Source organism: Saccostrea echinata, unplaced genomic scaffold (genome assembly GCF_033153115.1).
Source record: "Saccostrea echinata isolate AGI-Se365-2 ecotype Australia unplaced genomic scaffold, CSIRO_AGI_Sech_v1 ptg000001l, whole genome shotgun sequence".
Taxonomy (NCBI): domain Eukaryota; kingdom Metazoa; phylum Mollusca; class Bivalvia; order Ostreida; family Ostreidae; genus Saccostrea; species Saccostrea echinata.
In genome coordinates, this window is record NW_026889750.1 from 37,354,193 (window position 1) to 37,370,303 (window position 16,111).

Consider the following 16,111-nt stretch of genomic DNA (forward strand, 5'->3'; position numbering starts at 1 on the left):
ATGCATTAATTCTATTAAATAATCCTGTCTGCTCCTTAGTGTTAAGCAGATAAACAAAGTGATTACTTATGATGAGCAAACTTCTGGTCCCAGGGTGAGAGACTCTAGTGTTTCTTGGTGGAGAGGGGGGGGGGGGGCTCTATTGATAATATAGTGAATCTGAAGTAAAAATGCATTATTTCTTTAAAAATTTTCTCTGCACTTGGGCATATCAGAGGCAAAAAGATTAAAAGTTTTAATAAGGAAGGGTATTTTTACCAGATTTTTGAACATCTGGATCATTTGTTCAAGTGTTCTGGTCCTGGCCAGAGCTCTATTAATTTGTATTCTACTGAGAGGAGTTATTCCCCTTTGCCATTTACTTTTGATAATTAATCACTGTAAACAATGTACTTGAAAGGTTAATAGAATAAGAGAATTAAGCAAGAATTTTTATTGTATAATACAAAAAGTATTTTCATACTTTTAAGGATCAGATAGACTTATAAGTAATAAATAAATAAAAATGGAACAAAAATAACTTGTCTTATTAAATGTTCATCAAAGACCAAGAGAGGCCTATGTAAGAGGTTTCAACAAGAAATTAAAATAGTACAGAAGCACTGATAGATTTTAATACACTGTATAGTGATAGTGATAAATGGGGAACAGATTAGAACCTAATTCATAAACTATCAATGAATACTAGATTAATTATTTTGTTGATCCTGATCACCCTAGTATTTTTCTTGCTTTTGGGCAACAAAGCTTCACCTTTCAGTTCATTTTATACTCTATGGATCCTCCAAATTGTTGTATTATACTCAGGTGACCGTTAAGGCCCTTGGGCCTCTTGTTATGTCACAGTCCAGTTTATGATCTATATACATGTAAAAAAAAAAATAAACTGAAGTTTTAAAACATTTTCTTTACATTTCCAAAATACAATTTCTTACTTTTTAGAAATATAGAAAAAAAAATCCAAATTCAAATAAAATAGTTTTTTAAAGGAGAGGTTAGTCATAATTTCACAATAAACTATCTCAATGTAATTCTCTCACTCATTCTGTTCTTTTGAAATTAATGTAGATAATGTAATTTATCAACAGATGAATGCTTGAATGAGCTTAATCACACATACTGTCTGAGTAGTATTAAAAAACAATTCTATTAATCAATCAAATAGTTTTATCTTCAATATGGATAAAACAGGGGAGATAATTCATCATTTCTGCACATATACATAATGAATTTTCTTATTAAATACATATTCAGTAATCTGGAATTTTCTTTTTAATTTACCAGTAATAGATGCAGCATCCAAAGAATGTTTGTTAGCATGTATCTATATAGATGCACCAATTATTTAATGCAAATTTGCAGGCATTGTATTTAACATTTCACCAGCTAATACTGTCAGTAAACTATACAAGCATATTCACTTTGTCCAGCTAAACATCACTGGTGATAACAGATATCAGCAATTCATTATGATCTAGTTCGGCAGCACTGGTAAGCAAATCATCATCTTCTAGGTCAATCTCTTTGTTTTTTTTAGAACTTGTAGACCCTAAACGGGAAAAATATGAAGCAATCTGGTTGCTGTTAAGACATTCATTAATCTGAAAAACTCTCCTGCTGTCTGTGTCCCTCAAAGCTTTCATTTCAGTTGCCACTTCATTTGGATTACATTTTTTCCCACTTTTCTCACCTTCCAGGAATTTTTCTGTTAAAAAATTTCTTATCTTAGTTGGAAACCTTTTTACTTTCCTGACTCTTTTCAAAGCCCAACCCATTGAAAGAGTTTCTACAGTTTCTGAAGTACAAGCAATGTCAACCACATTCTTCTTTGTAATAACAACATTGTTGCACAATTCTGCCCACTGTTTCCTGATACTGTCATATACAGATTCTCTTTCCAGTTTGAATTCATGAATACCAACTAATACATGACTTTCTAAGGACTTATAGGAACTACATACTTTAATGCATCCTGGTTCTGGACAGTTAAATAATGAAGAATCAATTTCAGCAGTATGTTCAGTAAAAGACTCTTCAGAGAAAAGTGTATCTCCTGGGATAGTTTCAGGTTGTAAACTTTTTTTGGCTTTTGATAGGGAAATACAACCTCTAACTTTAACAGGTATGACAAAGTCAGCTTGAATAACACATCCAGTCTCTGTCTGAACTGTAGCTGCTGCTTTTGCCAGATCGTCATAAGAAAGCAGCAGTCCTTTCCCTACTTGGTAGGCCTTTCGAAATTCAACGTTTGAATCTGTAAATTTAACATCATTGTAGGTGCTGACATTTTTTAAGGAATGTGTCTTAATCACATGTTTACTGGCATCTATTGAAACATGTGCCACTTGACACCCAGCAACTCCTGCAAAGGAAAAGACAGGAAAAACATGTATTCTTAAGTAAATTGGATTCAGGTGTGTCTGCTTACTTAAAAAATCTCTTCTCAAGAAACAGTGGACCAGAGAAGATGAATCTTGGGTGAAAGCTTTTACTGACATATACCAATAGATTTAAATTTGCTTAAATCATGACCTCTGGGGGTAGCATAGAGCCACAAAGGGCAATCAAAGTTTAATTTGGAATACTTAACAAAAATCTTTAAAATTCTTCTCAAGTTCAGGAAAACCACATTTAATAAAGGTACAGTGTAGATTCAGATTTGTTCAAATGAAGAAACACATATGAAAAAATGTTTTAAAATCTTCTAGAGCCATGATTAGTCACACAACTAGGGAAGCATCCTTCTACTGAGTTGGATTTAACAAGGTTTGGCTGTTTAATATACATATTTCTTTACTTTTGTTGAGAACTTGGTGATTAAAACTCTTTACCTGCTCCATGATCTATTGCTGTTTTCATGTCTGCTGCACTTAAAATATCATTGCCGTTAGCCACATAGGATCGCATTTTGGTTCGCATATGTGCGATCTTTGAGTCACAATATGACTTTCCTGCTTGGGCTTCAGAGTATGAATATTGTTTAATATGGAGGCCTGTATAAAAAAGATTTGAACATTACTGGAAAATGCAGTTAGTTGCATTTAATATATTTACAATAATATTGGTGTTTCACTTTATTGATCTATTATTTTGTAACAATCAAAAGATGTCTTGAATACTGTTGACATACAAAAACATCACCCGCGTGATGCAGTGGTTAGAGCATTTGCGCTAGATTAAGGAGTTGATCCTTAAGTCTCGGGTTCGAATCCCACTACAGGACTGGAGACCTGTCCTTTGGAAAAGATCAAGGCCCCATGTCACAGTAGGTGCTGGCACACAAAGATCCCTCACTGTCCAATGGCCCTGAGTGTCGAGCATAAGTCTAAATTTGCAATTCTCCACGGGCAAGACTGTCTCTATCTGAGGGAAAAATTTTCTAAGAAAATCCTAAACAGTCAATCTTCATCAACTGTAGTATGTTAACTTATTTTTTCTTATATAAGCTAACTTTCATGCATGGATTTCAAATGTCTTCTAAGAAATTACTAGAATTCAGAATATTTACCAGTTCTTTGACTAATCTGAGGAATTGCAATCCAGAGATGACCACAGTGGTAGCAACCCGCATTATCTGAACGCAAATATACATCAGTTACATGTGGAATTTGAATTTTCATGGTTTGAAGGATGTTTTCCAATAGTGATGCAACTGCATACCAGTCTTGTTTCACATTCTCTATGACATGTGTAAAAGTTCTATGCTGAAATAGAATAAGTAAGTAATATGATATGTGACCATTACAATATTGTTTTTTTTTTAATTTTGAAATTCATAATTTAATAATGCTATTAAATGAATAAAACATATAAAAACAAAAAAAATAATTTCTTTTTGCTTAACTTTTTGTCACACACAAAAATACTATACTTTTGATGATGATGTCATATTCTATATGAAATACATCAAGTGTTTATAAAATGTGAAACAAGCAGTCAGTTTAGAAATATTGTGAATATTAATGAATATGACTGTAGAGCAATTGCTTTTCATAACACCATGCTCATGAGATAAATTTGTTTTCTTCCTTAATATATAATGACATGTGTATTGTATTCAAAGTATTGAATTTGTTAACCTTAAAACAATCAAAAATAAACTCACTCCAATTTCTCCATTTTCATCTCTGTATATACAAACACTGACGTGCCAATGCTTTCCCCTCTGCCCGAACCAATCAGTCTGTTTCTCCCGGTATCTCATGGGTAAGAATTTCATTGCCCAATCCATAATAATAATTCCTTCAAATCTCTTTAGATTTTCTAATTTATTCGTTCTAAACTCCTCCTGATTTACATTTCTGATAATATGAGATTTCCAATCATATATCTTCTGCATTGTGTCATCAAAAGATTTTTGTGTTTCTTCTTTTACATCGTCATCTTCAATCTGGTTAATACCTTTAGACAAATTACTTTTAATAATTTGGAGGAGTTGGCACCTGTCACATTTCAAAGAATGGATATGATTGCAGGGGTTTTGGAAACTGGCATTCATTGGATCACTCAGAAGCCACTGAAGACAGTGATCAGCACAATGTGATTCTCTTTCCAGATGCAATTTGTAATCAGTTTTTAGATAGAGTTTTGCTGATGTCATAGTTTTTTGCAATTGTTCATGTTCTTCTGTAGTTAGATGATTTTTCTGAAGTAGCTGACTTGTTATTTGTTTAAGAGTATCAAAGCCTTCAACTCCTTCAGCTGCAATATTGTCCAGCCCATGTAAGTTCGTCCTTTTAGTAGCTGAACAAACGTTCAGGATTTTGAAAAGTGTTGCTTTCACAAGAGGTTGGAAATCTGTTTCTTTGCAATAAGACATGTAAAGTTCTATCATTTTTGAATGATTAGCCGTTCTGACAACTTCTGGAATGGTTATAGATTCTCCAGAGTCTAACTTCAGATCCCTTGTTCCATATGACACCAGCTGCATAAAGGATGGATCAAAGAAAAAACTGAGAGCATGCTGGAGTTTACCATCATCCATCCTTCTGCGGGGCACTTTCACCTTTTCCTTAACATGGAGACCTTTAACTGAGTTAGCATTATACTGTTGACGAGCCTGGTCAATTCTGTACATGGTGATTCCAGGTATTGTATCTACAAGTTCAGCCTTAGTTAATCTTTTTGATAGAACAGAGAGAATTTGTGATTTCAATGAGTTGTCTACTGTCTCTGTGTACAACTTTGAAAGGTCAGCTATGATGATTTCTTCCTCGTCTGCTGATTCAATATTGCTGGCCTTGAAAATTTCTTCCTTCAAAACTTGTCCTTGAGATGGAGCTATAAAATTCAACAATGAATCAACCGATTCCACTGCTTTCCTTTTATAGTATCTGACTGTGGAAGCTTTAGCCTCTGAAATATCTGTTTGTAGAACAGCTCTAAGTGGACTCAATTTCACTGATGCCATGACAGAGTTTGCTTTTTCTAATGAAAGTTCTTGACACTCCTCACTCCAGTTAGATGTATTAGATGTCTGGGAACAGTTTGTGCTAGGAATACTAATTGGGTCTTCAAACTCATGTGTATCCTGTAATAATTTAATTTTGACTGTAATGTGTCATTTCATTGGATACAAATTAATTTATATTGTATTACCTGTGTTACTTATGTCACAATGATGCACATCAAAAATGTGTCAATCCACTTGATGCTACTTTTAAGATACGTCCAATTCAAGGACACTCTTGAAAGAGAAATTGACATTTTCTACACTTAATGATGGAAAATTAAAATAAATTATAAAGAATAAATGTAATTTCTACTAAGTTAAACAGGTATAACATAGGTTGGAACAGTTTTAGCATTTTCATAAACTGTTATATTCAAATCTAAGAGAGGGTCTTATCACAAGAAATAAACAAGTAAAATCTCATGGCCAAAATTAAAATTTTAAGAAGTAGGTAAAATTTCAAGGTCAGAAGGTGAAAATTTTTGGTTCTCAAAGAAAGGTCTTGTCACAAGAAAAACACATTTGAAATATGATAACCCTAGCACCAACTGTTCAAAAGATATGGCCAAGGTTAAAGCTTTTCAAAAGTAGGTCAAGCTTAAAGTTCAAGGTAAGGGGTCAAAAGTGTTGGTACCCAGAAAATGGTCTTGTCACAAATAATGCACAAGTAAAATATTAAGCTCTTGCTCAAACCAATCAGAAGTAATAGGCAAGGTTAAAGTTCTCGTTAACACACAGACAGATGAACAGAGCAAATACTATATGCCCCGAAATTTTTGAATAGACATTTTTTGACTTCAGCTTATATGTTGCTTCATGATCCAAGGGCCAGATTTGACCAGCTGTGGCTGATTAACTCAGTTTGGAGATTCAGGAGGCCTGGTTTAGAATCCCAGTCTGGTTTTTCATATTTTTCTCCTTTCCTGTTACAAAGCAAACAAAAATAGTAGCTTCCATTAAATGAGGAAGAAACTTACAGATATATGTACATCTTCATGATTTTCTTTGTCTATGGCAGGATCAGCAAGCTCTGTCTCTGTGATTTTCTTTTCAATATGCTAATGAATATAAGCAAACAAAAGCTGAACTTCATTTTTTTCAAGTTGTGTTCTTGGTCTAGCTGCTATATATATTTTTTTAAAACACAGGCATATATTAATAATCAGTATTGCAAAATTTACACTATAATTACAAATATGCAAATTCATTTTTGTGACAGACAGTCAGACGGACAGATAATTATGCTCTTGATCTTTTGTGAAAATGGACAAGTAAGAACCATAATGCAACAATTTTCTAGGCTAGCAAGCTACATTTATGCACATACAAATGGATTTTGCAGTCTTCTAAGTAAAGTTATTACTCAGAAACCAAAGTATGGATTGTCGGAATGACTTCTATAAAATAACCAACAAGTGCAATATTTGCCAATACACTCAGGTATGTGAAAATTAAACTGAATGATGACTTTATTAAGGAATAATAACACAAAAAAACTTTTTTCAGAATTCAGCAGTTTTTCTCATAGATATTTTTTTAAATAGGTAGTCTGAATAATGTTTGCCAGATAAAGTGGGAGAAGTTAGAAAGATTTTGTCACAATGTTAAAAATGGGTGCAAATGTATAGAATTACATATAAAATGAAACAGTCGCATATTTAAGCACCAAATAAAACTTACAATTACTTAATATTTTAGGGATTTATTATCTATGTCATTTTCATTCAAAATCAGTCAAAAAATATATATCAATCCATGCATCAAACTTTTGTTTGTGTTATGTGTCCTTAATAGTAATAACCTGTTTAGGACGTAGCTGGTAGTGGTCATTATTATCCTGTGGCTTGTCCTCCTCTATTTTTGTCTACAAAATGTTAAAGAAATGTCATTGATTTTATAACATAAATCCTGAAAATAGTTAAATTTACTAGCATTGTACTGTAATTTGTAGATTGCATGTGATAAAATGACTGGCTATGTTGACAAATTGATTGATATTGGTAACTTTTCTGTACAGCTGTTCATGTCGTGACATGAAAAATGAAAAAAATTTCAAAGTCAAGATCATAAGGTCAAAAATTATAAAACAATTGGAAAGTTCTTGTCACATGTTAAGCATGTGTTAAATATGAGAGTTTATCTTCTCTCATTCAAATTAAAGTAATGATCAAATTTATTTTTGAGAAAGACAGACAGGCAATCAGAATTCTTTAAAAAATTACTTAAAAACATAAATTCCACTTCTTTATGGAAGAAGTTTGAACAAGACTGGGCCAATATGGGAAAGCAACAAGAGGCCCAAGGGCCTTGAATCGCTCTTCTGATAAACTGTACAACCTATCACTTCTATTTGAAGCCTCTAAGTATCCTGTATATTTAGATAAAGCCTTGAAATTCCAAAGGTTGGTCATAATGACCTACATTTTAGATTTAAAAAAAAAACTCTGAGAACCCAAGATGATTCTAAGACAATTAGTATCTGAGAGTAGGTCATGACCTACTTATCACTTGTCATTCTCTGAGGATCCAAGATACAACAAACTAACTAAGTTAGATCATTCTAAGCCAAATAGTACCTGAAATATTTATATAAAGCCATAAAACTTCAAAAGTAGGTCAAGGTGACCTAGTTTTCAGTTGTCATACTCTGAGGACCCAAGATGCATCATTTGACAAAGTTTGATGATTCTAAGACTATTGGTAAATGAAATATTTAATAAAAGCCATAAATTTTCAAAAGTAGGACGCGGTGACCTACTTTTCATTTGACTTACTCCGAAGACCCAAGATGCATCAACTGACAAAGTTTGATGATTCTAAGCCATTTAGTACCCGAAATATTTAATTATAGTCATATAAATTGAAAAGTAGGTCACCATGACCTACTTTTCAGTCGACATACTCTTAGGACCCAAGATACATCAACTGACAAAGTTTGATGATTCTAAGCCAAACAGTACCCCAAATATTTAAATATAGCCATAAAATTTCAAAAGTAGGTCACGGTGACCTACTTTTCAGTTGATGTTTTTCGAGGTCCCAAGATGCATAAACTTACAAAGTTTTATGATCAGGCCTTCAATGTCCAAAATATGCCTCTACAATGCCTTGAAATCAATTGGCAATGCCTGCAAAGTTCAAAAAGTAGGTCAAGGTGACCTACTTTTTAATAAATATGTTTTATGGCCCCAAGATGCATCATCTTACAAGATTTAATGATTCTAAACCTCTCAGTAATCGAATTAATGACCTTAATTGTTTTGAAAAAGATTAGCCATAAAATTCAAAAAGTAGGTCAACGTGACCTATTTTTAGTTGAAGTACTCCAAGGACCCAAGATGCATCAACTGACAAAGTTTGATGATCATAGGCCTTAAATTGTTCAAAATATGCCTCAATCAATTTGAAAAAGAATGGCCGCAATATTTAAAAAGTAGGTCAGCATGACCTGCTTTTAAGTCAACATGATATGAGGTCCTTAGAAGCATCAACTGACAAGATTTGATGATCCTAGTCCTTATAGTAAGCAAAATATCAACATTTTAATAAAATGTAATTTTTGGTCAACTTTGAAGTGACCTTGAGACCACGCCCTTTGCCCCAGGGTGATGCCTTGAACAATTTAATTTTTAATCTACAACATATCCTCATCCCTGTATGTAAGTTTGGTGATAATCTACCCAGTGGTTCTTGAGAAGATTTTTTTAGCAACCAGTACTTTTGGTTTTATTTACCTAATTATCTCCCCTTGTTTTTGTCACAACCCTAGTTTTAGTATAAACGGGAGCCCCTGGGCCAAGGATAACCTGTGACAAATTTGACAATAATTGGACAAGGGGCTCTTGAGTTATGGCCCATATTCTAAAAAGTTTACACACACCGCACACCTCACAAATGGCCATAGCATGAACTCTTTGAGCCTTTGGCTCAGAAGAGCTAAAAATGTTCAGGACAGTTATCATCTTCGCTAGCCAAGGGTTTACAATCCGCTCCACTCCTCTACAAGTCTAAGTTGTAGAGGAGTGGAGAGGTTCGTAAACCTTTGGCCAGCGAAGATGGACAATAATTCTACAAAGAAGTATTTTTAACCTTGATCTTTGACCTAGTAAACTTATTCAAAGTTGCGCACATCCTCTAAATCATAGGAAATACATAGGTGAAGTATAAGCTAGAATAAGCTAATTGAGTTTTAATTAATTATAAAATTTAATTCACAACTTTTCCTTTAGGTTCATAGAATAACCCTACCTCTTCTGTTACACCAAAGCTGTTTGGTGACTCTGAATCATCTCTGTCCTCTGACAAACTGTCAAGGCATTGTCGACAAATTCCTAAAGTATAACTTCATCAAATAAAACATGGACTTTTTTCTTGCATACACAACAATACCATACACAATACTGGCATATTACATGTACTATTTATTTTAGGGTCCTTAATATGAGGAGGAGGACTTCTCCAGAGCATTTGAAAAGGCCCCACATATATGGCTAGAATGGCTAATTTCCAAAGAGTATGGCAGAAAATATTAAATAATTTTGAATTCAGTTAATTATTTATAAAAGGCATGGCTGCATGAAACAGTTTACAACAAGTCTAAAAATAGTCATTTAAATCAAAATGTATTTTAGAGAGTGGAAAAATAGAACCTGAGACATTTTCTCAAATATAGTTTGAACCTTTCTTTTTCACTTATAAAGAGGGAGCAGTATGAAGAGCTCTATAAATTGATAAATATTGGAAAATATTAGCTTGGATTTTTATGCATTGAACTTTTGTAATTTCTCTGGTATTGAGATTTAAGGTTGAAAAATTCTGTGACAAAAGAAAAAAAAAATCTCTTTGAGATAAAAATATAATATTTCTTGATAAGATTGACAAGTTAAAAGGAAATAGCTGCCAAATTCTGTCTCCACAAAATATGCTAAAATTGTTTGCATTTTTAATACAGTACTAGTACATGTATTCTTTAGTGTCAGAGAAAAATTTTATTTTAGAGAGCAGTAAGATGACAAATCTTAATGGAGCTATTCAGCAACAAGTTAAAAAGACAAATTTACATACATACTTGTTCAAATTTTTACATGCAAAAAGATACAAAAACTCTCAATCTTCAAACAATTCTGGAATACATGATATCTGGAATCAGCAGATGGTTAAATGGTGATGAGATGTTCCTGCTTGGTGAATTTGATGGTTGGAATAAGAGGATGATGACATGATGATTAAACAAGTAGCAAAGGATTGTAGTACAAAAAATGCTTGATTTTGTTGCCAAGTCAAATTAAGTACTTCAACCAGTAGCCACAACAATTCAATGCCAATTAAAAGAAAATCTTCATGCCAAACCTGGTGAAAAAAAGAAGATCTGATTCAACCAATAATATAATTCAAAGCAAAATTTACAAACCTGTTCCAATTCTGCACAGCACACCCCATCTGAGTTGTGCAAGTTCACACATCCTTGCTGACATCCCTCTTTGTGCTTTACTTTTTGAGGAACTGGGATGCCTAAAAAAGTCGCATTTCAGTCGCGGCTTCCAACCAAGTCCATACATGTATCTGTGAGCTGGACACACAGTTATGCCAAGGTCAGTTTTCTCTTTCCACCTCCATATCCCAGCTCTAAGACACAGTAGTTCCCCTTCTGATCTTACCTGAGTTGTAAAAAAAATAAGGGAAATACTTACATTTCCCATGATGGTGGGAAATATAGGTAATTCCCAGGAATTACTGGTATTTTTACTTCTAATTATGTTTATTGGGATATATACCTGTATTACTCCTTACTAGCTCAGGTAATTAATCATTATCTTTGATTTAAAAGAATCATCAAAACATTAAGAACTTTAATGGCAATCACATTGAAGGTGACACATATTTAAGTGATTTTTTCATGAATTGTTTTCACATCCATTCAAGTTGAAAATTATCACTGCATCAACATGGTCAAAGTGGGATACTCTGTTCATCATGAAAAATATGCTTAATGAAGAATAAGTATGACTTTGTATCTTCACTACTTCCTCACAAACCTTTGGTCTATGAATCTGTCAGAAGTCATATTTTTTTCTCCTACGAAAATGGAGTTTATTGATATCTTTCAACCAATCAGGGAGTGCTTAAATTTAAATGACAATATCTCTGATTGTTATATACTTTAATTAGCCCTTTCATGATAACTGCTGTACTACTCCTTTGCAGGACAAAATAGTAAATTTTGGTGAAATATGACATAAAAACAATTATTCAATATACTTCATTTAATCATCTATCAACAAAAATTAGCCCTGCAAAAGAGAAGTAATGCAGTTATTGTGTAAAGGCTAATTGGCTCTATAAATGTGTAAATAATGATGTGTAAAACAACATGCCATTCTACACATACTTTTGGTGTCATTCAATATGTGCACATGAGGTGATCAGGAATCTTAATTTCACATAAAGTTTTGCAGCCTGAATAACAAATTAACATTGTCCTTTACCTACTTGTTAATTAAGAAATAAAGGATCATTTTTAAACTTTTATATAAAAAAATAAGGGTTGATTATGTGATCAATCCTGTAAAGCCCAAAGCATATTATGTACTAAAGCCTGGTAACGGCCCTTATAACAGGTCCAGTACAATCAGTACATTTAGCTACGTAGCTAAAATTACCTACCGTAGCTTTATTTACCTACCTCAGGTAGCTTTATTTAGCTATTTCAAGGCAACTTTTCACAATTTTGCTTTTTATTTTAAAAAGACAAAAAGTCGCAAGAAAATGTCTACTAATATTTATTCTAGGTATCATTTAAAAAGCAATCTAAAGCAGAGATAGTTTTAACATTGCTGCGTTTGATCACTTTTAAGGAAAATATGTATTCCCATTGTTTGAGTAACTGTACACTCCTTGTGTGCGATGAGGCTGGATAAGTGTGATTACTTCACATTGTGCTCATGTTAACCAAAACTGGTTTTCTTTGTTATTACACTCAAGAAGTAACTGCTAGGTCACAAATTAACTGTTGTATATAGCCCCAAAACTTTTAGAACTATGATTGCAATTGTACAAAAAAAGACACATCTCCAAGAGTGTTTTTTCATGAATTGTTTTCAGATGAGTTCAAAGTTGAAAATTATCACTGCATCAAAGTGCAATTTTCTGCACTTTCTGGGAAAAATTCTTATTTAAGAAATAAGTTTGATTTAGTAGCTAAATAAAGCTACTTCAGGTAGGTAAATAAAGCTATGTAGGTAATTCAAGCTACGTAGCTAAATCTAGTGATTGTACCAGACCTGTATAATGCTATGTTGTAGTGACAAAGGGATCATGGAGTGCTAGTCCTAATACCTAAGCTCCTAGTACTGACATGCTCAAACTTTGATACTTCGCCCATTATTTACTTTGCGTTTTTGTTTATAGTAATAGTTATTTCATCTTAAAACAAAATTCTGTTTTACATGGAAATTAAAAAATGGAAAAATGTATCTTTGTATTATCCAGTTTTTAGAAAATTTAGTATCGTTATATACTTTGAATAACGTTTGATTAAAGTTAAATTTATCCACTTAGCTGTCTAATTAGTCTTGTAGTCCTATATGTATCATTCGAATGAGAGTACATGGAAAACACAATGTAAACAGCCATTTACATATGGGCACTTTCGGGTATGAAAGCATCCAATCGCTTAACTATCTAATAAATTTGCTTTCTGAAAAGTGATTTTTATTGTGTTATTTCAAAAAATATAAATTGAACTAGACAATTTACAGGTGCCAATAGTAGCGGGTGTACGAAACCAAGATTTTCTCGATTCGCACTTTACCGGCAGTGATACCGCCCGGTACCCACTGATCAACCACTGGAATTTACCGATTTCTCTGCAACTCTGCAGGCCCTCAAATGTCCAGCAATGCTCTTATTACATTCTTTAACATACTTCAGTGAATTTTCCTCGGGAAATTTTGGACAAAGTCCACAATTTCCTTCAAAATAAAACCGAAGGGAACAAGGCGTCAATTCAACCATGGGAGCAGACATCTTGTTATAAATAAAAAACAGCGCCACCTATACGTAGGGGAGGTAATCCATTGCGTATTTGGGAGGGAAATTACAAATTTTAAATGACCATTAATCTATTTAGAACTGTTTTGCACAATTTTTTCTCTCGATAACATTTTAGAACACTTACTTATATTAATTGTAGTATTATTTTTTAATGGAGTTGGAAAGGGGTTTAGTAGTTCTAGACAATTCAAAAAGTGATGTTTTCAATAGAATACTATTGAATCACAACTAAAATTTGAAAAATCATAACATTTTAAATATGCTTTCATATTTGATTTTTTTTTAAAAAATTGATTACTAGTTATCAATATTTTAATTTTAGTCACACATAAATAATATATTTAATACCTCATGAATCACCCTTTCTATGCTCACTGCATGATTTTTACGTGGAGTCGTACTTAATTGTCCCCCGCTTTCACTGAGAGGGGGATATTAATTTCGGTCTATCTGTCCGTCCGTCCGTCTGTATTTCTGTCTGTCTGTAACACTTTTGTTTCCATGCGATATCTCGAGAAGCCTTTGAGCTTTTGCAATGAAATTTCACAGCAACTCCCTGTGGCCTAAGAAAGATGCTTATCGATTTTGTGGTCAAAGGTGAAGGTCATAAATTCATAAATGTTCTCGGTCTTAACACTTTCTTTTCCGCGCAATATCTTACGAAGCTTATAATAAGAAGCTAAATAATTATTTGCTATAAAAACATAAAGTTCCTAAGATCAGTACTATAGGTTTTAGAAAAAAAAAACACAACCTTTTGATTAAAATAAAAAGCAGTTAAGAAAATATATGCTACAAGTCTGCATTTACGGATACTCGGCGATCTACGTGGATACGTGTAGAATTTCAGCATTCGCAAAAGTGATGACGTATTGTACAGATTTCAAGTACACGTTGGTTTGCGAAACCTCTCTGATGGCTTTACAGATACTGCACTCGAATTTAGATGTTCAGCGAATCAGAACTACCTTTAAGGTATTTCCACCCTCACAATTTATTTTTAAGGAATATGGTTTTAATTAACAAAAATTGCAAAAAATGTATAGGTTTCCAAAGTTTTTTTTTCTGATGTAAAAAGAAAAAACAGAAGTATATGTCAGTATGAAAAATCCTACATTTTTAATAAATTGTAAAATAACATCATGTAAAAACTGGTTCAAATAATTATTCTGATGTTAAAAATTCAAACATATTTGCTCATTTATAAATATACATGTATTTGAATTGTGAATATCAGGGAATATTTTTTTTTACATTAGAAATACAATAGAGAAAATCCCTGAATGAAGATACATGAGAAGGAGTTATTGCCCTTGACAACATTTTTTAAAGATCGAATAATTGATTAAATAAAGAAAAGAAATATTTTAAAATTCTTTCACTTGACAATATTTTTCAATATACCTATTGAAAAGCAGATATTTTTCTATTGGCCATGAATTTAATTAAAAACAGTTTTTGCAAAACCTTTGATCACAGGAGGACGGAAATACCTTAAAGCTTTAATATAATATACATCGTCAAACTCAAGTTATATATTTTGTGTTTGTCAAGTGTACCGGGTTACTGGTAAATTGATTTTTGATACCCTGTTGAAAAACCGGTAATTTTTTTTTTAGCTCCACTGGTCAGAAACCAGAAGATTTTATGCGATAGTAAGGTGTCCGTCTGTCTAGCTGTCTGTCTGGGTTTTTTTTTAATGCTACACCTCCTACAATTTTAGTCTGATTTCAATATAGCTTGTCACACGAGTAGACTACATTAAGATACATAATTCTTTTTAATGCTTTTTAATTTCGATGAACGGTGTTACCATGGTTACAAAAAATTAAAATTTACGTAAAATACTTTCAAATAATCACTCCTTCTACATGACTTGAACTGATTTTCATGTAACTTGGCATGCAAGTAAACCACAGTGAGTTACTCATATAAAATCAGACTTTCTATAAAATTCTTTTAAATATTTATTCCTCCTAAAGATTATTCTGATTGCAATAAATCTTTCCACAAAAGAGACTAAATCAAAGTTTCCAGTCCAAGTGCTATTTTTCCTTTGTTATACGTTTGAACTAGTAGAGCTACAATCTCGTCAGAGACTTTTGGTTTTATTTTCAAAATAGCAATGATTCCTTCCCCCCCAAAATTAGATTTGTTTTTTTATGCTAGAAATTATTGTTTGTATGCCTTTTTATATTTTTAAATCTTTAATCTTAGACTACATGTTCGCTCAAGTAAGCGATGCTACATAAAATCCTTTGAATTTGACATTTATTGCTTTTGTAGATTTTAATGGATTTCATATGTCATAAAATTGCTATTTTTATGTTTGCATGTATTTTCAATTTATACAATGATTGATTCTAAAGTCATTTGAAAAAATAAAGATAGTGTTTATAGTTAATTTTGGTTTGTTTTTTTTCTATAGAAGATGGGTTTACAAGGCGTGCTAAAGGCCTACATATCATGTTCAGTTTCTGACTTTAAAATTTGAAGTAAATTTCTGGTCCTAAAATGGTAAAAAAAAAATATGATAAATGAAAACCTTTTATATGGAAAATTGTTTGCAAAATTTTATAAATAAAAATAAAGAAAAATACTGATTAA

General features: G+C 32.5%; 2 protein-coding genes across 2 annotated transcripts; both read right to left on the reverse strand.

The window, feature by feature from the left end:
- Nucleotides 1–1,119: 1,119 nt before the first annotated feature.
- Nucleotides 1,120–5,410, reverse strand: LOC133197244 (uncharacterized). Its single transcript, XM_061333184.1, has 4 exons — nt 4,106–5,410; nt 3,509–3,704; nt 2,832–2,993; nt 1,120–2,362 (listed from the first exon to the last, which is right to left on the reverse strand). Exons 1-4 carry the CDS (start codon nt 5,408–5,410, stop codon nt 1,431–1,433), a joined length of 2,595 nt encoding a protein of 864 aa, XP_061189168.1. The 3' UTR covers nt 1,120–1,430.
- Nucleotides 5,411–7,229: 1,819 nt separating this feature from the next.
- Nucleotides 7,230–13,804, reverse strand: LOC133197249 (uncharacterized). Its single transcript, XM_061333199.1, has 4 exons — nt 13,310–13,804; nt 10,863–11,109; nt 9,701–9,783; nt 7,230–7,316 (listed from the first exon to the last, which is right to left on the reverse strand). Exons 1-4 carry the CDS (start codon nt 13,475–13,477, stop codon nt 7,230–7,232), a joined length of 585 nt encoding a protein of 194 aa, XP_061189183.1. The 5' UTR covers nt 13,478–13,804.
- Between the last annotated feature and the right edge of the window lie 2,307 nt (nt 13,805–16,111).

Coding starts and splice junctions, on each gene's coding strand:
- LOC133197244 (XM_061333184.1), bottom strand. CDS start 5,410: ATGGCATCAGTGAAATTGAGTCCACTTAGAGCTGTTCTACAAACAGAT. Junction 2,994..3,508: donor TCAGATTAGTCAAAGAACTG/GTAAATATTCTG, acceptor TTTTTTATACAG/GCCTCCATATTAAACAATAT. Junction 2,363..2,831: donor AGCAATAGATCATGGAGCAG/GTAAAGAGTTTT, acceptor TTTCCTTTGCAG/GAGTTGCTGGGTGTCAAGTG.
- LOC133197249 (XM_061333199.1), bottom strand. CDS start 13,477: ATGTCTGCTCCCATGGTTGAATTGACGCCTTGTTCCCTTCGGTTTTAT. Junction 11,110..13,309: donor GCAGAGTTGCAGAGAAATCG/GTAAATTCCAGT, acceptor TTTACAACTCAG/GTAAGATCAGAAGGGGAACT. Junction 9,784..10,862: donor GCTGTGCAGAATTGGAACAG/GTTTGTAAATTT, acceptor GTTATACTTTAG/GAATTTGTCGACAATGCCTT.